General features: G+C 57.3%; 1 protein-coding gene across 1 annotated transcript; it reads right to left on the bottom strand.

The window, feature by feature from the left end:
* Nucleotides 1–5653: 5653 nt before the first annotated feature.
* TAB1 (TGF-beta activated kinase 1 (MAP3K7) binding protein 1) lies at nucleotides 5654–26172 on the bottom strand. The gene is made up of 11 exons (XM_058673395.1): nucleotides 26116–26172; nucleotides 16137–16273; nucleotides 15358–15511; nucleotides 14449–14535; nucleotides 13929–14067; nucleotides 12974–13087; nucleotides 11996–12107; nucleotides 10302–10446; nucleotides 8851–9073; nucleotides 7591–7753; nucleotides 5654–6780 (listed from the first exon to the last, which is right to left on the bottom strand). The coding sequence occupies exons 1-11, from the start codon at nucleotides 26146–26148 to the stop codon at nucleotides 6573–6575; spliced, it is 1515 nt and encodes a 504-aa protein (XP_058529378.1). The 5' UTR covers nucleotides 26149–26172; the 3' UTR covers nucleotides 5654–6572.
* Between the last annotated feature and the right edge of the window lie 754 nt (nucleotides 26173–26926).

Genomic DNA, 26926 nt, shown 5'->3' on the forward strand with positions numbered 1-26926 from the left:
TGGCCCACACCACACAAAACCCACCCTACCTGATGCTATGTCAGGCACCTGCACACACCGGGACAGCGGAGTCCTCCCACTTCCCACTGGGGAAAACCCCCCCAATGTCCTACAGCCCACGGGCTTGGGATTTCCCAACATGAAGTCTAACCTAGTCCTCACTCCATCTCTCTAACCTGTCTACAATGGGGCTGGCCACTGGGATGCATGCCTGGAAGCTTCCAGCAGGGTACCCACAGTCAGCAGCTGTTCTGGGACTCACAGCACCCTCAGTCTGGGCTCTGCACAAGACAAGACGGACTTGGCATACCCCATCCCCCGACTTCAGCTCACTTGACAATCAGCGATTTCAAATGCTATTTTGGAAGACAAAAGCTGTTTGTGTACTAAAATGGACACCATGATATCATGGATTGAAAACTAAAAACAAGCCACAGGTGCGTTCAGCTGGGCTGTGTGGCTTCCTGGGGATGGGAGGAGCTCGGCAGGCTTTCCGGTTCTACCCGTGCTGGAGGTTTTTGACCACTACAGGTGCGTTTAGCTGGGCCACGTGGCTCCTTGGGGAAGGGCCTGGGTGCTCTGGGGGCTTGGGGCTGTGGATTTGCAGGGGGAAAAGGGGATCACACACGTATTGATGATTGATGACCTGCAGGTTCACACCCAGGTGAGGAATTACTGCTGAGGGACTTTCACGTGTATGTAAGAGTGGCTGAGACCAAATGGTCTGGAAGGGGAAACAGGAGGGTCATTAATGGTCAGGCTGAAGTACAAGCACATGTGTGACACCTGAGCTGGGGTAGTTAGCATCCACTATCACCAAGCTCCACTCACTGATACACACTGTCAGGATGGGCCACGACAATAGCTAGCACGTGAGAGAATTGGTCTGCTAGCAGAATCTGTGGGGGAGATGTGGGCTCACTGCTGTAGAACTGCAGTCTCTGTTGACACACCCAATAGCTGTGGATGGGAACAGGCCTGTCCCCTGAGCTAAGGGGACACCCTAGCTGGGTTCGCACTGGTTGGGGTTCCCACTGGTGAGGACGAGAGCTGGACTGGTGGCAGTGGGCTGGGCTGGACATGGCTACAGCCTCCACCAGCACAGGTGTGGACTGGATCTGGGAACTGGAAGACTGGGCTAAACTCCAGCAAACTAGCTCATCCTGTACTAGTGAGAGCCAGGGTGAGTACAGGACGAGCTAGGCTAGGTCGTGACTCCCTCTGAACCACGTGAAAGCTGTGTCTGAGTGCAGACCAGGTATTGCTAGGCTATAACACCCAACAGTAAGAACCAGAATGGGGGCCCGGTGCAATAGCATGGTGGTTAAAGCCCTCACCTTGAATGTGCCAGGATCCCATATGGGCGCCGGTTCTGATCCCGGCGGCCCCACTTCCCATCCAGCTCCCTGCTTGTGGCCTGGGAAAGCAGTCAAGGACGGTCCAAAGCCTTGGGACCCTGCACCTATGCGGGAGACCCGGAAGAGGCTCCAGGCTCCTGGCTTCGGGTCGGCACGGTACCGGCCATTGCGCTTACTTGAGGAGTGAATCACTGGACGGAAGATCTTCCTCTCTGTCTCTCCTCCTTTCTGTATATGTGCCTTTCCAATAAAAATAAATCTTACACACACACACACACACACACACACACACACACACCAGAATGGGTGTGGGCTAGTAGAGCAAGGCCACTGTTCCTGACAGTCAATCTGGGCCAAGGACCCAGGTGTGTGTGAGAACTGCCTCTGGGAAGAGACCTGACAAAGGAGCTTAGGAAACTCCTTTGTCGGGATGCAGTCCCTGTAAGTGAATGCAAGAATCAAGGCAAGGAGCAGCACAGACCATGCTACAGTACCCACCAGCATGCATGTGGGTCAGGTCTGGGAACAGACCAGGCTGGGTCAATTCAAAACATTCACTGGCAGATCTGAGAACCGAGACAGGGTGCAGGAGGAGCCAGATCGAGCCACAACACCAGCCAGTTCACATTAGGGCCAGGACAGGGATCAGGCTGGGCTGGGATAGGCTTCGGCACCCACCAGCAGGAGCTGGAACTGGGGGCAGACTAGACAGAGCCGGGCTGCACAGCACAATAGTGAATGTTGAGGTGAGGTGAGCCATGGCAGCCTGGGTCAGTGGGTTCTGGATTTGTGGGCTCTGGAGGCCAGGGAGTCAGTGGGGCTTGGGATGCTTGGCCTGGGGCCTGCCTATAAGGTGGGTGCCGGGCTTGTGAACCCTGGGAGTGGGAGATCCTGTGGGTCTCAGGTCACCTGGCTTGGGTCCTTGGGCCCACCTGTGAGGTGGGTGCCAGGTTAGTGAGCACCAGGGGCAGGGGATCTGGTGCGGCTGGGGTTGCCTGGCCCAGGTCCTTGAGCCTGCCTGCAAGAATATGCCCTCCTCAGTGAGAGAGGCAGAGCGGCAGACACAGACCATGATGCACATGGAGAATACGGAAGTCCATTTGGTTCCAAGGCAGAACAAACTGGACAACTACCCCAGCCAATGACAGCAAAAACCTGGGTGAATAGACTTGAGCTTGACTATGTCAGCCAGTGGACAATGGGAGGGTTGCATCATCCCCGGATTGGCAAAACTGACAGCATTTCAGAACTTTTTTTTTTTAAGATTTATTTATTTTTATTACAAAGTCAGATATACAGAGAGGAGGAGAGACAGAGAGGAAGATCCTCCGTCCGATGATTCACTCTCCAAGTGAGCCGCAACGACCGGTGCTGTGCCAATCCGAATCTTACAGGAACCTCCTCCGGGTCTCCCAAGTGGGTGCAGGGTCCCAAGGCATCGGGCTGTCCTCGACTGCTTTCCCAGGCCACAAGCAGGGAGCTGGATGGGAAGTGGGGCTGCCGGGATCAGAACCGGCGCCCATTTGGGATCCCGGAGAGTTCAAGGTGAGGACTTTAGCCACTAGGCCACGCTGCCGGGCCTGCATTTCAGAACTTGGGCAGAACCCTCGGAACATCACACATGGGGACCCAGGGTTGATACTGGGTGGCAGCTCCCCATCCCTGGGTACTGGGATATTTGGGAAGCTGGGTGTGGCTTCCCCCTTTATCTCTCCCTTTTCCCCTGAAATAAGAATAGCAAATTTAGAAATAATTTCACTCACTTATCCCTGACCCTTGATCCTTCCAGGCCTGATCAACCATGCAATTATCATGAAAAATTAAAACAAACAACAAAAACAAATGGACCCTTATTTTAAAATTTTTATTTGGAATATGGATGTGCAGAAAGAAGTCTTTCATCTGTTGGTTCACTCCCCAAATGGCTACGCTGGCTGGGACTGGGCCAGACTGAGGCCAGGAGCCAGGACTCCATCCTGGTCTCCCACCCGAGTGACAGCAGCCTGAGCACTCGGGCCAACTTCCACTGCTTCCTCAAAAGCCCCATCAGGGAGTTGGATTGTTGGTGGAGCAACCAGGACTTGAACTGGCTGTCATAAGGGATGCCAGTATTGGCAGGCAGTAGCTTAACTGGTTGTACCACAATGCCAGCCCCCAAGACATCTAACGTCTTTAGCAGGGTTTGGGGGCCCTGCAGGGAGTGTTTCTGTAGGGTAACTATCAGAAGCTGTGCTTCAGCAGCCTTCACCTCTACCAGGTGCCGCTGGGCTCCCTGAGTGCTTGTGGGCTGGTGCAGGGTGACTGATGACTGTGAGGGTCCAGTGCCCAGCCAGGACCCGAAGGACCCACATGGCAGGAGCTGCGAGGGGGGGGGACGGCCAGTTCCCAGGCTCCTCACAGGTTGGACCACAGAATGGCTTTGCAGAAATGACAGCTGCAGTGTAACCTGACCAGCTGTGTGGACACTGGCCCTAGCAGAGCCCTAGCCAGTACCAGGCTAAGCAAATGGAGAGAGCCTCCAAGGCGGGGGGGGCCTGGGACCGGCCAAGCTCAACACTACTGCCAGACGCGCTGTCCTTGAGGTTGCCCGCCGCGTGGAAAAGTCGTGTCTGAGCTTGGGGTTGACATCACCACTGTGAGGGAATGAAGCGCGTGCCCGTGCCAAGCTCAGTGACACTGGCAACGTCTCTCACCTTGCCTGGGTCCTAACAGGAGTGTCTACTGGTGCAGACCCCGAGAAGCTATATGGGCAGTTCAAACAGTGGGGTCCCTGGGTGAAGTTTCCACACCTAGCTTTGGCCTTGGCTTGATCCTGGCTACGTGGGCACTTGGGGAGGGAAACTCAGGATGGCCGACCCGTCTCTGCTCAGGGACACCTGGGAGCCTGGCTGGCGGCCTCCGTCCTCCACAGCCACAGCCTGGCACCTGGGCCCCTCACTGAAGCTGAGGGACGCAGCAACACCACCTGCTACAGAGAGTACCTTAGTGCATACAAGGGCAGAAGTGTGGCCAGCTCGGCCCAAGTCAGGTTCCATATGGGCAGGCAGGGGGCTGCCTAGCCACCGCAGCTACAGTGACTCAGATGTGTCCAGCAATCTTACACCTTTATTTTGGATTTTTATTTATCTGAAAAGCAGAATTGGGGAGGGAAGGAGAAATCTTCCATCCATTGCTCCATTCTCCAAACGGCGACAAATCCCAGTCTCTAGCATGCAGGAGTCCAAGCCCTTGGGCCATTCGCCACTGCTTTCTCAGGGACGTTAGTAGGGAGCTGGATCCAAAGTGGAACAGCCAAGACTCGAACTGGTGCCCACATGAGATGTTGGTGCCACAGGAAGTGGCTGAAACCACTGTGCCACAGCACTGGTCTTATCCAAATCTTGCTCAGATGTGGCGTGTCACTAAGGTCATCTGACTACTCCCTTCCTCCTCCTTCACCTACTGATTCACTTCCCACCGACCATCATTAAATGTGCCGTCTTGTCTGGCCACGGGATTCCCAGAGGCCACCCGAGCTGATGAAGAGGTCTCCACAGTCTGTGAATGCAGCTGGTTCGGGCGGGGGGGGGGGGGGGGACAAGTGGGTTCAGGGCCAAGGGCACAGTCTGAGGACAGCACAAGTGGCCCAGGATTCCAGCTGATTCTGATCCAGCCCCAGGGAACCCCATGCTTTCCACCTGAGGCATAGGGACGTGGTCCATGGCTAGAGAGCCCAGACCTAGGCCAATGGTCAGAGCCAGGGACTCCCTGTGGCACGTAGCTCTGCTTGGTGGGGGTGGATTCCTATCTCTGCCCACAGCCCCTGTGAGGGTCCTCAAAGACCTCTGAGCCTTCCCCCAACAAGCTGTCACTTCCATCTGCTCCTATATGGGATGCAAGGTGACCCAGCCTCCAGGCATTTAGGGTAGAGCTGGCACTGGGAGGGCCCTGGTGACTGGGACCATGTGTAAAACCTGTGTGCCCATCACCTTAAGAGCTTTCATCAGGCCACGGAACCCCTGCCCCCTCATGCCAGGTACACACAGGCCTTCATCTGGTCCCAACCCCAGAGGGCTGGGCTCTTACACCACGGAGCAGGACCCCTGACCAGAAAGAACCAGCAGCCAGAGAGAACAGAGCCCTGGGTAGGGGTCGTGGTACCAGTCACCGCCCAGCCCTTCACTGGAGAAGAGCCAGGGCCACTCACAGTTGTGTTACAGCCCCCACTAGAGCTCCCAGAGGTCCGAGTCACACCACCAGCGACACAGGGGTGTACTATCAGCCTCTGGGCCCCTACAGCACTATGGGACTCCAGAGCCTCACTTCTGGCACAGCAGCAAGGGCCCCAGGTGTCTCCAACTGCGTGGACCCTTTGCTTGCTGTGGGCCACACAGCCATGGCCAGTGCTGGGCAGCCCATGTGCCAGGCACGGGGAGGCAAGGAGGCAGGATGGCCAGGGAGGAGGCGGCAGACCCCGGCGGGGCCACTGCTGCTTCCTCCTCTGGGGATGGGAACTGCAGTGCCTGGGCTGGCTCTGGTGGTATCCCCAGTGCAAGCAGGGTCCATTGACAGGTGTCCTTCCTACTCCTGTGGGTGAAGGCAGGCTGCCTAAGTCCTTGCCCCCGGCCCACCCAGAGGCAAGCCCCACAGCCTGGCTGTTGCCTAGGACTGGGCAAGGACTTCATCTCCAGTTGGGGTTTTGCGCACCTCAGCCACCCCAACCACCACCTCACTAGCACCAGAAGCAAGAAAGCAGGGCCTGGGCTGCTCACCCTGACTTGCGCCCACTGCCTGAGAACACTCCAGGATCAGTGCTTCTTAAGGCCAGCTTCCTCTGGGTTCTGCTAACTGGATCTGTTGGGCCAAGGTGCTGCCCTGGCATTCCTCAGCACTTCCCACCGAACACCAGGACAGGTGCGGGCACCCCTGGCCTTGGCGCAAGGCTGAGGCTGCGGGGGCAGCTGCTGTGCAGAATCGAGAGGCACCAGTAGTGTCACAGACTGCCGGGTGGAGACGGCAGCTTTGTGAGCTGCGTCCATTAGGCATGACTCTCACGGTCCCTAGGACCTCTGCCTGAGCTGGATGGTGCTCGGGGGAACCAGCAGGCCAGGTCCAGGCTGCATGTGCACGCCCTACAGTCCTAGGAGCCAGGGGAGGCTGGTGCATAGGACACCCCCACAGGGTGGCACAGTCCGAGCACTGCCAGGCCTTGCTTGGGCAGCTCACCCAGCTGGACTATGGTGCTGTCATCGCACTCTGCTCACCGTGGTCCATGCTCCAGAGGCGGTAAAACTCAGCAAAGTCCACGTAGGGCTCAACACGGCCGTCCTCAGCAGGTGGGAGTGCGTGGGCCGGACGGGAGCGGAAGAGGCCGCCATCAGAGCTGGAGCTGCTGCTCTGGGTGTGCGTGCTGGTGGACTGCAGGGTCAGGGTCGGGCTCTGGCTGTGGGCACCACAGGCAGGAAGGGAGTCAGGGGGACATGGGCAGTGGACTCCTCCCCACTGGGCTGGGGACAGGGAGTAGGGGCAAAGAAGGAAGCTGCCTCTGGGCCGCCACTTTGTGGACACAGCTGGTGGCTTTCTCAGAGAGCCCAGCAGGGGTGCCGGACCAGCCACCCCAACTGCAGCCCAGAAGCAGGGGGAGACGGGGACTTGGGGGATTTCCAGCCCACAGCAGTGGGGCAGCAAGACAAAGGGGCAGGGGAAGAAAGGCCACTCCCTCCCGGCAGGCCCTCCTAATTGGCTACATCCTGTCTGGGCCCAGCCTGCAGAGCCCTGGCCAGTGGAGCAAGGGTGTGGCCTCTCTATTATACTGGGCAGAATGTGGAAACAAGATCCCAGCCCCCTGGGGCAGCGGCTGGGGGCATTCCACACAAGCAAAGGAGGTGCAAAGAAGAAGGGGCCAGGCGGGTCTACACTCAGAAGGGCCCTCTGACACCCTGATCTTGGGGTGTTCCACCTCTACTTGCCCCTGAAACCCGAGAGCCCCCTGCAGAGCTGGCACGGTCCACAACGTCCCCTAAGCACAGGTGACATACAGGAAGCCAGCTTGCCTGAGGATGAGGTGTACAGGAACCCTTCCCACTGAGGAACACCAGAACGGGCCCAGGACCAGCAGGCAGCTAGTGGCAGTGACCGAAAGAGACCTGCCGGCCTCCCCTCTGCCTGTCCCAGATTCAGGGAGCCTCTGATGCCAGGACATCCCCATGGAAGAATGGGGTCCCACTGCTGGCCCTGGACACGAAGGGCTTACTTGGTGAGGGTGGGTGTGGCCTCATCCAGGGTGGAGGCACTGTGAGCACCGTTGACCATCTGGCCCTGGGAGGGCATGACAAGGGAGAGGGTCACGCTGGTCTTGCTGGTGCTCTGGGCACTGGAGTAAGGCACGGACACCGGGTACACGCGGCCCCCTGCGGCTGCGGGAAGGAGAGCAGAGAGCACGTGGGGACACTGAGCAATCAGCAGGGACAGCGGCCCCATGGGGCAGCTCCAGGGACATGTCCTCCAGGCTGGACGGAACCTCCAGTCGGCAGGAGAGCTGGCTGGGGTGAAAGGAGGAACTGAACCAGGGGCTGAGCCACTTCCCAGAAGGGGTTACTGCTTGGCTTCCCAGGGATGTTTGCTTCCGCTTGAAGTCGACCCAATGAAAACATGGCTGCAGTAAGTCAGGGACACTGCAGGAACCCTGGGGACCACAGGAGAACAAAGCTCCAAGATCGGGTTGTTTAAAAAAGACAAAGATAAAGCAACATTGAGTCGTGGCACAGCAAGATGAGCCATCGTCTGCAATGCTGACATCTCAAAGGGGCTTAAGTCCAATTCCCCAGCCATTCTACTTCCGATCCAGCCCCCTGCTAATCAGCCTGGGAAAGCAGTGGAGGATGACCCAAGGGCTTAGGTCCCTGCTGACGCTGACCGTGCCAGAGACCTGGATGGAGTTCCAGGCTCCTGACTTCAGCCACTCCATTCATGGCCTGACCAACAGGGCCATTTGCAAAGTGACCCAGCAGATGCCTGAAGAGTCTGTCTCTGCCTCTTCCTCACTGCCAACCTAAACAGAAAGGAATGTAGGCTGCAGGCACGGAAAGCCTATGTGTTGGGCAGCTTGGGCAAGTAGGCAACGGAAAGGAGCAGCGGCAGGGAAGTGGCCCCCGGGCACTGGGGCAGGGCCTGCCTCTGGCCTCAGACCCAGCCTCACCCCACAGCCCTTCCTTCTTGAGTCTCGGCCTCCCTCCCCTCCATCCTCGGGGTCACAAAGCGGGACAAGTCGAGGCATTGCAGGCGACATGCCTGGCACTCAGAGGGAAGGGCCCTGGCAGCAGCGACCAGGGCCTCAGATGTGGAACCCTGTGTGTGGCAGCCCGGGTAGGTGCATCTGGGCAGGTCAAGAGCCTGGGTCACAACCACTCAAGGCCAGGCCTGCAGTTCACCTGCACACCACGCACCAGGCCACCCCTCAGCTCCAGCTCCTGGACATTGCCTTGGGTGACGCTCGGCTGCAGGGCACACGTACCTGGGGCCGGGCTTGGTGTGGGCTGGCTCAGTTCACCCAGTGGATAGCCGAAGTTCCTCACCAGCAGGGTCATGTCCTCGTGCCGGGGGCAGAACTTGGCACGCTCCCCGCCGCTGGCGAAGGTGTCACTGTGGATACGCCTCACCCGGTCCACCACAGCCTGCGCCACTGCGTCCAGCGAGGTCTGCTTGGCGAACTCTGTGTCAATCATGGCGGCGATCTCCTGGGGGTGGGGAGCGGGACACAGTGACGAACAGAAGTGACCCAAGCACTGTGGGCCCACACTCAGGAGACCCAGGGGTCACAGGCTCAGCAGGTGCAGGAAGTGCCTGACAGCCAAGCTTGCAATCTGAGCTTGTCAAGGTATTCAGGATAATCCTTCTGGAATCTTCTTACTGGAAAGGCTGCATGACCTATAGTCTCTGACGCTGCTTCCACCCCTCTGAAAAGCGATACGCTCTGCCTCCCAGGACTCTGTGAGGGAGGTTACATAATAGAACCGGGGACAGCAATACTCAGACGACTGCTAAAGCCCAGCTCACAGTCACCATCAAGCATACCTCCCTGGAACACACTAACATCAGGGACTGGGGCTGCAGATCAAGATGGGGTCTCTGCCTTTAGCAAAATCCACCACTCAGAATATTCCAGAACCTAGTAAAAGCCACTATATAATTCTACTGGGAAGACCAAGGTGGAAAGGAAAAAAGGAAACTCACACTGACTAAAAACATCCAAACCACAGACACAAAACGTCCTCCAGGCCACCTGCCGGCCTCTGCGCGCGGAGGCAGGCGCTGAAGACTGGAGCCCTTCTGGGGGCCAGTGCCATCACCAGCTATCCTCATCTGTTACCTCAGGCCAGACCCCAAATCCTGTGGCTTCAGGGTCCCTCCTCAGGCAGAAAGGAGTCACTGCCCTTCTGTTACAAGCCATGACGAGAGGGAAACCTTGGCAACGGGCCAGGGAGACTGGACCTGTTGGGCAGTCTTCTGCATGTTTCAAGACACCAAGGTTAGGTAACGATGGCTTCCCTCCACGTGCCTTGGTCACATGTGGTGACAGCTGTCTGTGCGGATGCTCCAAGGCCACACCCAGCTAGGGGCCCCCTGTTTCCTATATGAACCCACTGACACCCCACAAGAGTGGCTGCATTCACACACCAGGAAGAAATGAAGAGGGAGTCAAGACAGACCTGTGGAGCTCTGGGGTCCAGGGGGACCTGTGGGCAGGACCCCAGCTTCCAGGGAGCAGGCCCTGCCCATCCAGGAGCCCCCAGAGTGACACTTGCCCAGGGAACTACCCTCCCAGCTTGGCTTTCACTGGGGCCCTGGGAACGGCCGTGGCTTCACGCCCACAAAGAGCGAGACCTCCGGGTGGGATGGCTGTATGCAGGCTTTCGGGAGCCCAGAGAACAGGCTCTGCCGTGGACACCGTGCTGCCCAGCTCACCTGATTGGCCTGGCCGGGTCCATGGGCCGCCTCCAGGGCCTTGTAGAGCCCCTCAGACATGAGAACCAGGAAGCCGGTCACCCCATCCAGGGGCTGGGCGCCATGGATCTCCGGCTCTGCGATGATGGGCTTGGACTTGGCAGCACTGCCGGGAGAGAAGGGGGAGGGTTTGGGTGGGGCAGGTCCCAGGCGCACACCGACGGCCCAGACACGAGACAGGACATACAACTAGACCAAAGGTAGGGACAGTGAGGAAGCGACCAGGAACAGGTCTATTCTCTACAGCTGCTGAGACAAAGCTCCAAGGTGGAGAAGCCGGCCAGCCGGGGGTGGGACAGCCAAGGTCAACCCCTCCATCCCTGTACACAGAGCTGGCCATGGGAGGTAGGGGTGTGAGCGCCAGGGTGCGGGAGGCATATCCTAAAAGCCTTCTTCTCTGCTATCCTTCTGGTTGCTCCCAAATAAGTGTCCAAGCCAAAGAGGGCGAAGATGCAGGAGGTACCTACTGAGGGGGCGTCAGGCACAGCCGGGGGGACGGCTCCATCGTGTGTGTACGCATGCACATACACACGTGCACACAAGGTAGGCACAGGCGAAGACGCAGCGGGATTCTGGTGGCCGTCAGAGCCAGCCTACATGGCAGGTGGGCAGGACTCATGCTAACACTGAGTGACCTGTGACTTTGTGCCAGGCGCCTTGGATCACACGCACTAACAATGCAGTTTACGACTGACAGAATAAGGCACAGCCAGCAGGCCGGCCCTGCTGGCCACTTGGGGCCTCTCAGGGTAGGTGCCTCGCTCAGATGTCTAGTAACAGGGTGGGCTGGGGTGGGAGGAAGACCAACTGCATTGCTTTAGCCCAGGCACTGTGTGATCCTTACTTCCAATATGCAAACAGAAACCTACAAATTGGGGACAAAAGTTCCAGCTGCCAGCTCCTGGACCTCAGAGGGGAGGGAGTCAGCTGTGTCCTCCACCCTGCAGGACCCACCTCTGCGGATGGGCCCAGCAGTATGATTCCCCACAGCCCGGTGGCCAATTCGCGCTTTGATGGGCATAACACACACTCCGCAGCTCCTGCCTCCCACACAGGACAGTTCCTGGGTCAGGACTTGTCCCACACCCAGGCCGCCTGGATCCCAGTCCCAGCTCAGCTCATCATGAGTTGTGCCTGCACAGGCTACCTGATGTCCACACACAGTTGGCTCATGTGAACTGTCCCAGGGACAGGGTGGGAGCAGGGGTGAATAGAAGAAAGCATATAAAGGGCTGGGCCAGGGACAGCACCACCAGGGGTCACGCTACCTACCGGCCACTGTGCCACAGCGGGCGGGTGGTGTCCTGGGTTGAATGTGGACAAAACAGTTCATGCCTGCTCCTGCCCCTGCCCCCACCGAGGGCAGCACCAGCCAAGCCTCTGGTCTGTCTGTCCCCACCCCAGCCAGGCACCTCACGCAGCTTCACTTGCTAGGTCCCACAGCACCAGCTGCTGTCCTTGGCTTTAGCCTAGTTCTCAACTTGACTCCCCGCTAGTAAGCAACCACTAGCTACCCTGCACCTGCTCTATGCAAGAAGTCTCCTGGGTGTCTGAATTGCCTCAGCGGCACCTGTGCCATTTGGAGCCCCAGCGTCACTTTGCCCTGGCTCTCTGGTTTTAAAGGCTAGCAAGGTGCCACTAGGCGGGCCACCTACCTCAGCAGCTCAATGTCGGTGTAGCCATACTTGACCTTGTAATCCCCGATGCGCCTGGTGCTCTCCTGCCCACAGATGACGCCCACCTGTTTGATCTTCACGGCGTCCAAACCTACCATCAGGGAGAACAAGGCAACAAGCCCACTTCTCGTTCATGGAGAGCAAAAGAAGAGGGCAGACTGGGCTGGCATAATGGCTCAAATGACTAATCCTACACTGCAAGTGCCAACATCCCCTACGGGAGCCAGTTCATGTCCCGGCTGCTCCACTTCCTTCCAGTTCCCTGCCTATGGCCTGGGAAAGCAGCAGAGGATGAACAAAGCCTTGGGACCCTGTACCCATATGGGAGACCTGGATGAGGCTCCTGGCTCCTGGCTTCAGAATGGCCACTGAGGCCTCTGTCTCTCCTTCTCTTTGTAAAACTGTCCTTCCAATAATAATAAATACATCTAAAAAATTTTTAAAAAGTGGGGTCACAGACACAGCAAGGAGTCAGAGGCATAGGCCCAGCAGATGGGCATGAAAAGGGTGTCAGGTACCCCGGCCTGCCACTGCCCCTATGTCCCAAGGGCCCTGTGCCCAGCCGAGGAAAGCACATCTTACGGGCCCCTCATGTGCCAGTTCAGTGCCACCCAGAGCTGCTCTGAACACCTCAGCCCAAGCAGCACACTGCCCCCCACATCCTCCCCAGGCTTGCCAGCTTGTCGCTGAGGAGGAGGAAAGGAGTGACCCCAAGTCCCACGGGACTCCCAGGACCTGTCCAGTGACCTCCACCCCCACTGGTTAGCAGTTAGCACCAGTATTTGGGGAAGCACTATACACAGGTTAAACTCAAATCCCCAACATGCCATTTCTGTTGTCCTCTTAACACAGATGGGAAATGGAAGAAAGGACCACACCTCACGAGCCAGCAGATGGCCAACGGGACCCCAGTCCCAGCCACGGGGGGCCCGGTGCGAGCCCTGCAGGGCCACTCACCCAGCTGCGAGAGGCGGAAGAGCTCGTCCTCATTGCCCGTGGTGTGGTCCACGTTCAGCTGCGTCACCTGCAGCCCGTCCACTGTGGACTGGCAGAGGAGCGCGCGGTTTGTACCTGCAGCGGGAAGCAGGTGGCTGAGCACAGACAAGACCAGGAGACAGCAAAAACAGACCAGTCAGGCGACTCCTGTCCAGCACCCCGTGAAGGGCCCTGGTCAGGCTTGGTCAAGGGCTGCAGATGATAGGAACTGGGCTAACATGTAACTTTAAAAAAAAGCTATGGACCTGGTGTGGTAGCCTAGTGGCTAAAGACCTCGTCTTGAACGTGCAAGGATCTGATATTGGCACCGGTTCTAATCCCCTCAGTCCTGCTTCCCATCTGGCTCTCTGCTAGTGGCCTGGGAAAGCAGTCAAAGACGGTCCAAAGCCTTGGGACCCTGTACCTGCAGACCCAGAAGAGGCTCTAGGCTCCTGGCTTTGGATCGGCACAGCACCGGCCATTGCAGCCACTTGGGGAGTGAGTTAACAGACAGAAGACCTTCCTCTCTGTCTCTCCTCCTCTCTGTATATCTGACTTTACAATAAAAATAAAATAATAAAAAAAATCTAAAAAAGAAAGAAAGTATACACTGGTCCAAACGGCCTCTGGTTGGTCCAATAAGACACCATTAAAAAAATAAGTTACAGGTGATAGGACTTGCTGGGGTTGCAACAATATAACCAGAGTACCAGAAGGGGTCCCACGGTGACAGCTGTGGGTACTGGGATGTGGGCTGCACTGAACACTCCTCATGGAGCTGTTCTATGCTGGGACTTCTGCCACAATCACATCTTAAGCAGAGGAGGAAGAGAAAGTAGTCAAAACCAGGGCACTGCACTGGGCAGTGACCAGAAAGCAAGCACACAGCCCTGGGCACCCTGCCTCCATGGGCCCCCCGGCCCAGCCAGCGGCTCACCGACGTTGGCCACGTAGAGCTTGTTGCTGAGAAGGACAGCCACGACGGCCATGGCTCCTCCAGAAACCTCCCTCTCTAGCACCTTGAGTCTCTCCAGGATCTTCTGATACTGAGGCAGCAGCTGGTGCTGTGGGACACCCTGCAAGTGACCATCAGAGGTCAGAGCACGGCTGGCCCTCAGGGACTGTCCCTCCAGAGCAAGGAGCTGCAGGCCGAGGGCGCGGCCAGGGCGGGGAGCTCTGTGCAAGCCAGGGCAGGTTCCTCTGGGAAAGCAGTGGACAAGGTACTGGTGAGTGACCAGGCTGTGGACCCATGCAGGCCACGGCGTGCAGAAAGGCCTTGCCTCCCGTGTCTCACTGACCACCCAGTGCTGAGTAAGGTTGCCCACGGAGGGCTGAGGAGGCACCTTTAAGGGCAAACGGCCTTCCCCACCGGCCAGCATCCCCTCGTCCCCCCGCAGAGGCCCTCTGCCGGAACCCCAGCTCGGCCTGTTGTGTCAGTGGCCTGTAAGTGACACTACCTCTGGCAGCTGGGACTGCAGGCTGGCCTTCTCAGCCAAGGCATCGTCGATGGACTCCAGGAAGCTCCTCTCCACCACATCGAAGGCCTGCAGGGACAGCGCACACAGGTGACAGCTGGCTCACATGGTCACTTTACACTCCAGCGCCTCCCACTGGCAGCAACCAGCTCCCTGCACACATCCCTATGTGAAGGCGGCTTCACCCCGCGCCCCCTACAAGGCCCCACTGCTTCCTGGGACTCTGACAAAGGCAGGCAGAGTGGTGGGAGGCCGGGAGACAGCCAGGCATACACATAGGAGTGCATAGCTGTGAGGGGCGGTGAGGACACCCTGGTGCTGAGCACGGCACCCGGCTGGGCAAAGGTCAGCCGAACGGCAGCTCCTCTGAGAGGGCCCCTCTCAGGCCCTGCTGGCCGTGGCCCTTCCCCCTAGGACGGGGCGGTGAGATGACAGGCACGGAGCCCTGAGGCTGGGCAGGAAAGAGCCCAGTTGTCCTGGAGGACTGAGAAGCCCCTGCTCACCCACAACCACAGGCCTCTATGCTCCCCACAAGAGAAACTGGGAGGGAACCTGAGCCTCAGCAGCAGAATGACACAACTTGCCACTGGGACATGGCCCACTGCCCCGCCTGCCTGGGGTCTTTCAGAACCTGAGGCCAAGCCCTGGCCAGATGCAAAGCAAAGGGGTCACTCGATGTGACCTCACTTCCATGAGGCTCTGCACCGCACCCGCCATCCCCCTACTGTCAATCACTAAGAGACTGGCTGCTTCCTGCCTCGTCCTAGTCCTTGACATGCTGGGGGCCTTCTCCTGCAGGGAGCTGCCCCTTCGCAGGGTCAAGATGCTGGCAACACTGCATGGCTGTGGGGGCCCCAAGCCAACTGGGCACCAGCAGCCCGAGCCCTGTACCTGCAGCAGCACCCGGCGCACATCAGCCTCTGTGTGTTCAGTACTGAGCTGGCCCAGCAGCAGCTCTGCCGACAGGCGCTGGGCCACGAAGTTGGTCACCCGGTTGCCATCATAGCCATTGAAGACCCCATATAGGAAGCAGTTGTTCTCACTCCTAGGAAAGGGGTCGAGGGCAGTGAGAGACACAGCAGCTGTGGCTTCAGAGGCCCACTCTGGCCACCTTTTCGCTCTGACCTTGCAGGTGTCCTACATACGCACACACACCCATAGCTGGTGGACACACACTGGAGCCCTACACACACATATACACCCACAGCTGGTGGAACAGGAGGGGCAGCGGCCCCTACCAGGGACCTCATCTCAGTGAGAAGCCCCATGTGCAACAGTTCTAAGAAAAGTGCTCGGGCCCGACGGCGTGGCCTAGCGGCTAAAGTCCTCGCCTTGAAAGCCCCGGGATCCCATATGGGTGCCGGTTCTAATCCCGGCGGCTCCACTTCCCATCCAGCTCCCTGCTTGTGGCCTGGGAAAGCAGTTGAGGACGGCCCAAGGCTTTGGGACCCTGCGTCCGCGTGGGAGACCCGGAAGAGGTTCCTGGTTCCCAGGATCGGATCGGCGCGCACCGGCCGTTGCGGCTCACTTGGGGAGTGAAACAACAGATGGAAGATCTTCCACTCTGTCTCTCCTCTCTGTATATCCGGCTTTCCAGTAACAATAACATCTTAAAAAAATAAAAAAAGCGCTCTTTTCTGCTTCCCTGAAGGGTGATGCGGCCCTCACACCTGAACTTGAGCCAGCTGTCCTCCGGCGGGTGGCTCTCGGTGCTCTTGCCGTCAGCTGAGTAGCAGTGGTTGGAGGCTGAGCCCACCCCGGAGAGGTGGCAGAGTGGCAGGTCATCCGTCCAGCTGGGTTGCTGCTCCTGGGAAGGACACAGGACACTGTGAGGCGACACCTTCCTTCCCTGACCAGACTCCTCCCCACCTTTTTCTCCCACAATAAAAACCCACCTATTTCTGGAAAGCCACCATGCTCATATGCACAGACACTAATCTGTCCAAGGGTGGGCTGTGCTTGAAGCCAGTCCACAAAGTGGCTCCAAGGACCCAGCCCGCAGGAGCTGTGCACTGCACTTAGCGGTGGGAGACTTGGCAGCACCCCTACAAGCCAGTCTGTCACTCTCCAGCCCACAAGGACCCCACCACTCCTGTTCCGCCCCGCCTTCTCCCTGGGTCACGTCCCTCCCAGCCCACACAAAAGCCTACAGCCTTTTACACCCTACCCTTTCTTTCCACAAGGAGTGTCTCATTTTATTCCTGCCTTAATGGACAATTTACCTTATTTTGGGGGGATGGGGGTGGGGTGGAGGGAGATGGAAGGCAGATCGACCGAGAACTCTGTCATGCACGGCTTTCCTCCCCAAAAGCCTACAACAGCTGAAGCCTCACTGAAGCCGCGGGCCAGGGACTCCATCTGGGTTTCCCACGTGTGAGGGCGCCCCAGAGCAGGCAGCTGGATGGGAAGTGGCGGTGGGACTCCAAAGGAGGCGCTCTGGTGCACCACAATGCCCACCCCCATCTCCTCATCTGGCCATCTCCACAGCCTCTGGCACTCCCTGGCTCACAGGTCAGCATTTCCATGAAGTCCTTCTTCAGGAAGCCTCCCCCAACTTGCCTGACCGCCATCAGCCCTGCCCATGTGGATCGTCAATCAGGCTGGGTGGCCTCATGTCAGCCATGCTTCCTGCATGGGCACAGGCCCACACGCATGCATTCACGTGGCTCTGGCCTGGCACAAATACATTCCCTCTGAGCTCCCCAGGTGTTCTTGGGGCACGCCCCAAGCATCTTTTTCTCTGTAGTTTGATCTAGGTCCCCCCAACCATCTGTGAAAGCCCACCCTCTGCCTCCCACCTGAGAACAGGGCTTTGCTCTCTAGCACACCTCGGGGAGAAAACTAAAGGAACTGGGGGACTCGAAGTTCAGCTCCCCGGAACAAAAGGCTTTGCTGGGATATTGGGCAAGACTGCCAAGGGGGTACAGGTGGCAATGGTCTCCCAAACGGACAGGAAGGCACTTGGCCAGGCTTTGGCTATCAGGTGGGCCAAAAGCTCATGGCTAGCTTTTTGTGGCATAGTGAGTCTTCCGTTTATTTAAGTACGGACAGGAAGCGACTGTGGGGGATTTTCCTCCACTTTGAGCGCTTCCACGCTGCCTCCAGCTATTTTAGTTCTGCCTCTAACACCCTGAGCCACTTCTGCAATGTGTGGGTGTCTGTTTGATTTTCAAATTAACATGTAGTAAAACTGCCTTTCTTGGGTGTGCAGTTTTACAAATGTTGGCACATGTACAGTCTATCTTGAGCCTCCCGACAGGACACGTCACCCCCAAAGCACCCCTGTGCTGCGCCTTTGGGATTCCTCCCTCCCCTAAGTGCCGACAGCCACTTGGTCTGTCCAGTTTCACACAGCAAGTGAGGCCCGGAGGTTGGCCTCTGGCGCTCTGCTGGCCTTGAGACCTGGCCCGGTGGCCACTGCATGCGTCAGCCTGCGGAGGGGCAGTGGTTTAGGCATTCGCTCGTTGGAGGACAGCTGGCAGTTTCAGGCTTATTTAGGGATTATGACGTGCACTGGTATATGCCTTCACAGGTTTTGTGTGAACTTTCCATCTTCTCACATTACGTACCAGGGGTGAGAGTGCTGGGTCACATGCTTAAGTTCTTTTACAAGAAACTGGCAAATGTTTGTCCAGCACTGGCCGTGTCATTTGCATCCCCACTAGCAAAGACTGACATCTGTCCCCCTGTCCCCTAAGGCAGAAACTCTCCCAACTCACAGAGCAACAGCACCCCACCCCATGGGGGCTCTCACTGCACCTCCGCAGTGGCTACTGCAGGGTCTGAGTGGAGGCCCACTTGTACATGGGTAATGTGTTTCAATTGCTGAATTCAGAGGGTTCTTTACATATTATGGACAAAAGCCCTTCCTTGAATGTTGAATTCGCAAATATTTTTTCAAGTTTCTAGCTTTTTATCTCATTCACTAGAGCCAAGCTGACCCTGCAGTTCTGGTGAAGCCGCACTGGCGCTTCTCCCGTGGCTCAGGCACCACACTCCTGGCCCAGCTGCAGGCATGAGGTCTCCTGGGAGCCTCTGACTTACAGCGCTACACTCTCTGTTCAGATATGTCACCAATTTTGAATTACAGTATGAAATAGAGGGTTTCTGTCAAACTTTAATTTTCTTTTAAAGATCTACTTAATCTTTTTTTAATATTTATTTTTATTGGAAAGGCAGATTTACAGAGAGAAGGAGAGATAAAGATCTTCCAGCTGCTGGTTCACTCCCCAGGTGGCCGCAGCTGCCAGAGCTGAGCTGGTCCGAAGCCAGGAGCCAGGAGTTTCTTCCGGGTCTTCCACATGGGTGCAAGGTCCCAAGGCTTTGAGCCATCCTCCAGTGCTTTCGCAGACCACAAGCAGGGAGCTGGATGGGAAGCAGGGCAGGGATATGAACCAGCGCCCATACAGGATCCTGGTGAATGCAAGGAGAGGACCTTAGCCACTAGGCTCCCACACAGGGCCTTTTTTTGCTTTCTGAGTGTGGAGGTCTGATGACTTCAACAGTGTGTGTTGGGAAGGTTGGTCTTCCCCCACTGAGTTGCCTCTGGGTGTCAAACATCTGTACGTGTGTGGCCTCTTGGGATGTACACAACCCTACTGGAGTCTCCGCTCTTCTGTTCTGATCCAGCTCCCTGCACAAGCACTTGGGAGGCAGTGGGGCAGCCCAGGTGCGTGGGCCCCGGTCACCCAGGTGGGAGACCCAGATGGAATTTGGGCACCTGGCTTCAGCGCTGGTTGGTGTGGCCATTTTGGGAGTGAAATCAGTGGATGGAAAATCTGTTATTCTTCCTTTCAAGGAGATAAAAGTAAATAAACACTTCCTTAAAAAGCGCAAGGCTCTCCTTAAGCAAGAGTTAACCGCATCGCGTGGGTCTGTCAGGACCCTTCCCGTCCTGCCGATGCGCATCTCTCAACCAACTGCATCCCTTACCGCACGCCCTCAGTCGGCCCGTAGGATACTGCCTCCGGCTGCTCAGCCTTTTCAAAGCTGTCCTGGCTATCCCATGAGGCTTTGCATGTAAGTTTTGGGATCACTTGGCCTGAATCTGCAGAGTCTTGCTGGGATGTTGAATGGAACGGTCTGAATGTCTAGAACGTTCTGGGGAGAACTGACACCCTCACTTTTGACTTTTCAGGCCACCACCATCACTGAGTCTGCCCCCTGGCTACTTGACTTTTACCAACACGGTTTTACTCACGCCACCTCACCACCACGTGCAAAGTCGTTAGTGCCTTGGAGAACAGAAAACAGCCAGGACCTGCTGATGGACAGGGAATGTGAGGCCAGTTCTGCTCAGCTCCCAAGGACCCAGGAATCTAACACCTCCACATCAAGTGACGGCAAGTGTGACCTCACAAGCGAGTTCCCAGCTCCGACCCTGGTGCGTCTCCTTGTAAAGCCAAACAACCCCCTCTACTGACATGCGCAGAAATCAGGTCTGTGGAGCCAGTATGATGTGTGTGGTTCCAGTGTCTTCAGCTCTCTCTCTCTCTCTCTCTCTCTCTCTCTCACACACACACACACACCCTTAGCTAACGCTGGCTGAGTGTGTCCAACAGGACGCCATCAGTCTAGGCACCAAAGGACCCTGGAGGAGACAGAGGGTCCTGGTGTGAGCCCATCTTCCAGGAGTCTACCAACAAGGCAACTACAGCCAGGGGTGTGCACTACATCCCTGCAGGGTGGAACGTGCTGGGCTCAGGGAAGAATCAAAGGCCTCTGCCAGGAGTGCAGCAGAGACGGCTCCAAGCCACATGGACACACATGTGCATGCGTGTGCCGGGTGTGAGGCCCATCCTGTGCAAGGAACGAGTTGCCAGAGAGTTAATTTTCAAGGCACTGACTTGGCACCAATCACCTCTGAGGTCTCAGAGCCACCAACGCATTCCCACTGCAAGAGCCTCTGTGGGTTTAGGTGGCCTGGTAGGCACACTTCCCATGGGGCCTCCTTTTCTGCAGTCTGCCTCTGCATGCAGCAGAACTGACACACACCTAGGTTCCCCAAGCAGGATCGCCCCAGGTGCCCCCACTGGCCAGTCACAGCCCATGCTCACATGCAAAGCTGTCACCACAGAGCCCCCTCTCCCATTAGGGGCAGACAGACTTCCAGGGACCTGAATCCTTCCAACAATCCCACGTTTCCCACTGGAACAGAAACACCACATGAACAATGTACAGGGCTTCCTTGGCATGAGGCAATGGGCCATTGGAAGCACTGATCACTGGACCACCAGTCTCACACACAAGAAGCAAACAAGCTCAGCCAACTGAGGAACTCGCTGTGTTGGTGTCGAGGGACAACTCAGCCAGGAGAATCCCCAGGGGCCCCTGGGCTCTTTCTATTAGCCGGTGCCTACCAGGCTGACCAGGAATAACAAACTCTGCCAAGTTGAGAAATGAGATCACAGTGGCACTTAGTGAGCACCTGGGACTGAAACACAATGGAACTTGCAAAAACACACAGAGCAACAGAACTCAAGACCACGTTTAGGGGACTGTCGCTGGGATGCAGGGGCTCAAGCCATAGCCTGCAGAGGGTGCCTTTCTACCACACTGGAGTCATAGGTTGAGTCCTGGCTGCCACAGTTCCCATCTGGCTCCCAGCTGATGTGCAGGGTCCTTGATACCCATCTGTGAGACCACAAAGGAGTTCCACGCAGCCTGGCCCAACCAGTTTACATTCTGAATGTAAACTTTTTCCAGTATTGTTAAATGGAAAACCAGTATTAGTCGCCATATCTTGAAGACAACAGAAGATGAACACCAAACAAGGTTATTCAATTCTACAGACCACGAGCAGAAATCCAGTCCTATATTTTCATGAAGCAAGATCAGTTAAGTGTCAGACTGCGGTCGGGGCATGCTGGCAGTGGACTGTTCTCTGACTGAGTCAGAGTGGGAGAGAACTGACGGCGAACGGCAGTGACCATGAGGATTTACATCCACGCCCCTCCAGTGCACGCATCCAGGCTCTGTAAGAACACTGCCCAAGGTCCAGGGCCTCTTCCCCGAGTCTCCCACACACTCGCCCTAAGCACGCTGTCTTACTGATGACAAGACCTGTGCTGCGCCCACTCCCACACCGCTGGAGGCAGTACAGTGCACGTGCACGTGCTGCGAGGGGTCTTCCTCAGTGCCACACAAGGTACTCACGTGCCCCCACTGTCACAGTGCCCTAGGTACAGTGACCAAGTTTCCTATCCAACATGGCGGTGGGTAGGACATGCTTGTTTCACAGCAGACCCCAGTGGGCACACAGTCCCCACGGCATGTGGGACCCGGACTCAACAGCAAGGGATGGGCAATGCTGGGAGGCTGTCCTTCACCAGTACCTCCCCCACCCTGCTGTGCTGTGCACTCCCACTGCCCTCGGTCTCCCCCAGGGCACCTCTGCTCCTGGCACCCACTGCTGGCACCAGGAAAACCAACAGACTGCCCGGTCTCCCGTCTCCTTCCTCTGCGCTTCTGAGCAGTTTGGAAAGGTCACATAGCTGCCACTCACACAGCCTACCCCTCTGCCCCTGCGCCCACCGAGGAGGCATCTTTCCTCCCACATGCTAAATGCCAGGTCTGCCCACCCATGGCCCAGGGTCTATGAGCCTCACAGAGGCTGCGAAGGGGGTGTCTTGCACGTGGCATGCATGACCTTCTCTGCACGGTGTACACAGCAGCAAAGGCAGGCACCTTGGGCCTCTCTGGGAGGTGGCGAGGAACTGCCCCTGGGGCAGCAAGCAGGGGGAGAAAGGCAGCAGACACTCTACCGGGCTCAGCGGCTGCTGTGCATGTGTGTCTGTGTCTCCGGCAGGAGCTCACCCCACTCCCCGCAGACGGGGCTCCAGCCCCTGAGTTCAGGCTGCAGCCTGAATAGCAAATTATGGCATGAAAAGGCCAAGTGTTTGTGTGGTGAAAGCGACCGATTCTGGAGAGGCAAAGAGGAAGCCGGGAAGGGAGGCGGGGGCCCCTGGGATGGCTCCCCGTGGGGCGGGGTGCAGCTATGCTTCCCCTACAAGGGCTACCAGGCCCTCCTTCCTCACCATCCGTGCGACCTCTCCTGCTGCATGCCCCACTTGGTCCCCATGGCCCTGCTGGGCACCCTCTGGGGCTCCATGTGTCAATCATCATCACGGAGACAAACTGGGAGCCAAGCAGCAGTAGGACCCTGCAGCAGACCCGCTGGCTTAACACCTACAGGTGACAGGCTAATGGAGTCCTCACACTATTTTTTTTAAGGTTTATTTTTACTGCAAAGCCAGCGATGAGGAGAGACAGAGAGGAAGATCTTCAGTCCAATGATTCACTCCCCAAGTGACCTCAACCACCAGAGCTGTGCCAATCCGAAGCCAGGAGCCAGAAACTTCCTCCAGATCTCCCACGCGGGTGCAGGGTCCCAAGGCTTTGGGCTGTCCTTGTCTGCTTTCCCAGGCCACAAGCAGGGAGTTGTTGGGATTGGAACCGGCGCCCATATGGGATCCTGGCGCGTTCAATGCGAGGACTTTAGCCACTAGGCCACTGCGCTGGGCCCGAGACCTCACACTATTTCACAGACTTTTCACATTAGTGGCCCCATATTTATTTTTATGTTCACCTGAGGGGAGGGAGAGAAAATGCTGTCTACAGCCATGAGCTCATAACCATCACTCTCAATGAATAAAAACTGCTTTCAAACAATTGGCTTTTTCTGCTCCCTGGTGTGGGCTAACTCAAACTCCATTCTGCCCAGCCCCAGGGTGTGACGTGGGAAGTCACACCAGGCCCCTCAGTCCTTCGTGACTACCATTCCTGTCATGCAACCCACACCAAGCCATCAGCGAATCTTCTTCCTTCCAACACGACCAGACTCTGGCCCTGCCCACCACCCCTCTGCCACCATCACCAGGACTAGGATTCCACCGTCACACCTCCAACTCAAGAGAGAAACTGGGCCAGCATGGTGGCTCAACAGGCTAATCCTCCTCTTGCAAGTGCCAGAATCCCATTTGGGCACCAGTTCATATCCCAGCTGCTCCACTTCCCATCCAGCTCCCCGCTTAAGGTCTGGGAAAGCAGTAAAGGATGGCCCAGGTCCTTAGGACCCTGCCCCCACTTGGCGGACCTGGAACAAGCTCCTGGCTCTGGATCACCTCAGCTCCAGCCCTTGTGGCCACGTAGGGAGTGAACCAGTTGCTGAAAGATCTTTGTCTCCCCTTCTGTATGTAAATCTGCTTTTCCAACAAAAATAATTAAAAAAAAGAGCCCAGCATGGTAGCCTAGTGACTAAAGTCCTCACTTTGCACGCACCAGGATCCCAGATGGGTGCCAGTGTGTATTCCAGCTGCTCCACTTTCCATTCAGCTCCCCACTTGAGGACCAGGAAAGCAGTAAAGCACGGGCCAAAGCCTTGGGACCCTGAACCCACCTGGGAGATCTGAAAGAAGCTCCTGGCTCCAGATCAGCTCAGCTTCAGCCTTTGTGGCCGCTTGGGGAGTGAACCAATGGATGGAAAATCTTCCTCTCTATATCTCTAACTCTCTCTGACTTTCCAATAAAAACAAATAAATCTTTAAAAAACAACAACAAAATTAAAAAAAAGTATCTTCTAAATCTTCGAAATCACCTCACGCCAGGCACCTATTTAAAACCACCCTGAAGGTTCACACACACACAGACTAGAACCCAGAATGCACACCAGGACCCACCAAGTCCAGCAGGGCCCTAGCTCCCTCCGACCACGACCTCCACAGCGGCCTGATCTGCCTCCCCGGGGGCAGGCCTCACACCCCTGCTGGTAGGTCTCTCCACTCCTCCCTGTTTCTTCACTGTTCATGGTAGCCCCCTAACTAGAACAGAAACTTCTGCGAGGCAGGCAGAAGGCAGCATCCCCAGCACCTGCTCTGTGTCTGCCACATGCCAAGTGCTCCCATACCCTGGTGCCCACCCTTGGCAGGGCTTGTTCACAGCCGGCATGGGACACACTGGGCTAGAAGTATAATGAGGGAGTTCATCCCATCACAATGTGTCCCCAGAATCGGGCGGTGGGGAGATGCCACATGGGACACACAGCGCTCCGTCACACTGAAGAGGCCAGGTTCTCCTGAACACGTCAGGCTGTGCTGGGGGCTGACAGGTCCTAAGGAGCCCACCTCCATTGGAGACCCCTTCCAGGGTAAGGACCCACACCTTCCACACCTTCTAGCTAATTCTACTCATCCAGGCTCAATCACACCCACATGGGGAAGCAAGGGGACCAGACACTACTCTCCCCAGCAAGCCGCTCAGCCTGCACCGTGTAGCATTTCCAGCCAGCCCCTTCCCCTTGTCCTCCGGAAGCTTCCAAAGCACGGGGAGGCCCGCGTAATTGAGTGAATCAGGCTCACTGGCCTTACAGTACTAAACCAAAGGAACAGCCAGAAGGGAGAGAGTAATTTCAAAATACTGAATCCAGGGCTGGTCCTGAGGGGCAGTGAGTAAAGCATCCCATAAGGAGGCAGGTTCAAGTTTCGGCTGCTCCACTTCTGACCCAGCTCCCTGCTGGTGCACCTGGGAAAGCAGCACAGGACCACCCAAGTCCTTGGGCCCCTGTGCCCACATGAGAGACCAGAAAGAAGCTCCTGGCTCGGCCCCAGTGTCGTGGCTATTTGCAGGGTGAGCCAACACAAAGATCTGTCTTTCCCTCTCCTGTAATTCTGCCTTTCAAATAAGGAAATCTTTAAAAATCAGACCCCCCACTTAAGAGTCTACACATAGCCTGCTTTAGCAGGAGGGCCTTTTCTGCCCTGTAAGGGAGGCCCAGAGCTGAACCTGACTGCCCACAGAGGGCTCCTCATTGCACCAACACGGGTGTAGGGCCCAGCATACGACGGATCAGATGGGAGACACACATGACGCTAAACCAGATCCTTTCTTGGGGAGTTCACTCTGCGCAGGGAGGCAACTACATCCGGGGGCAATTCCAATAGGGGGGTGTGAGGCGGGTCCAAGTGGCCAGCCTGAGCCCTGAGTGCACGCGAGGCGGTGCAGAGGCAGGCAGAGGGAGCTAAACCCACAAGGGTTTACCCTGCAAGTAGGCGTTTCAGGGTTAAGGGATTCACTCCCACTCCCTGCTGTCACTTCAGGGACACCTCAGGGACACCTCAGGGCATTGTGGTCAGACTCCCAGGTTCTCACGGCCCGACCCTAATCCTGCCTCTGCAGTCACCGGCTGCGGGGTTCACCGCCGCCTCTCTGCCTCAGGCGCCTCACCTGTTAAACAGACAATGGTCACACCAGGGAGGCCACGGGTGCTCTGTGTGCACGCCTGCTCGGGTCGTGCCCGCTCGCTGAAGACGCCCCCAAATCCTCGATCCCCACGCGGGTGCCACCCCTGCAGCCAAGACACCTGAGCCCTTGACCCTCTCACCCGGCGGCCCTGACCCCCTCACTTGACCGCCCCACAAAATACACACACGCACCCCGCCGGCGGCCGGCCCCGCAATGCGCACGCGTGGGTCGAATCTGCCGCCGAGCTCGCGCGCTACAAAGCAGCCCCCCAGCCTAGGCAGGCAGGGGCCGGCCGGGGGAGGACAGGGGAGGACGGCGGTCACACCTCGCCACGGAGAGGGAGCCGCTCCTGCACCCGACAGCCCCCCGGGGCTGCCAACCCCCAGCCCGGAGAGCCAGCCGGTTCCTCACACTCTGCAGCAGACTCCTCCTCTGCGCCGCCATCTTGGAGGGACCCCCGCGCGGGCGCGCCCGCCTCCCGCGAGAGCAGCGAGAGGAACGGCTAGAGCGGTCCGAGCCTGCGCGCAGCGCCACCCCGCGGCCGAGCCGGGACGCGCCGGAGCGCCCGTGTGCGCAGGCGCGCTCTGCCTTGTTACTTATTCCCCCCCCACCACCAAGGTACTTAGCTGCTTCTCTTCCATTTATTCGGTCGCTCCTCGGTCATCCTCATTGGCACACTTTGTCCAGGTTACCTTTCAGACGCGACTGCTAAGGGTCCCCCATCCCTCTAGGGTTGGGTTTTTTATGAACATTGTGGAGGCGAGCGTGTCTTTTCTTATTCCCGCCATTACTCCAAGCAAGGGGCCCAGAGAGACAGCTGAAACAAAGTCCATTGGATTTGGAATTCTGCATACCATCCTCCCCGGCAGCTCGCGGTAGAATGGCAGGACAAGGTCCACTGGGGAGAATGGAGGATGGGCCGGGCTGGGCGGCCAACACGCAGAGTTGGGGCAAAAAGGGGATGCTCCCAGGACTGAGGGGCAAGATGCTGCGTTTTTTGCTTTTAACTCTGGAAGACTGGAGCCTGTGTCAACGCTGATGGGACTTTTGGGACCAACTTATGTCAGGAATAAAGAGGATTGATGGAGCCCCTGCAGGTGATAGCCAGAGCAGGACCCGGTCCTGGGTAAGACCCCACAACGCACCCAGGCACAGTGGGGAGACTGCTTGCTGGACCCAGCACTGAGGAAGTGTTCATAAGAAAAATCTGGGCCGGGCCCGG

Source organism: Ochotona princeps, chromosome 15 (assembly GCF_030435755.1).
Source record: "Ochotona princeps isolate mOchPri1 chromosome 15, mOchPri1.hap1, whole genome shotgun sequence".
Taxonomy (NCBI): Eukaryota; Metazoa; Chordata; class Mammalia; order Lagomorpha; family Ochotonidae; genus Ochotona; species Ochotona princeps.

What these genes read in the sequence shown, in the direction of transcription:
- TAB1 (XM_058673395.1), bottom strand. Translation starts at nt 26,148, where the DNA reads ATGGCGGCGCAGAGGAGGAGTCTGCTGCAGAGT. An exon ending in TGCGCCGGGTGCTGCTGCAG is followed by an intron (nt 14,536 to 15,357) that starts GTACAGGGCTCG and finishes CTGTCCCTGCAG; the next exon opens with GCCTTCGATGTGGTGGAGAG. An exon ending in GCTCTACGTGGCCAACGTCG is followed by an intron (nt 13,088 to 13,928) that starts GTGAGCCGCTGG and finishes TTCCCGCTGCAG; the next exon opens with GTACAAACCGCGCGCTCCTC.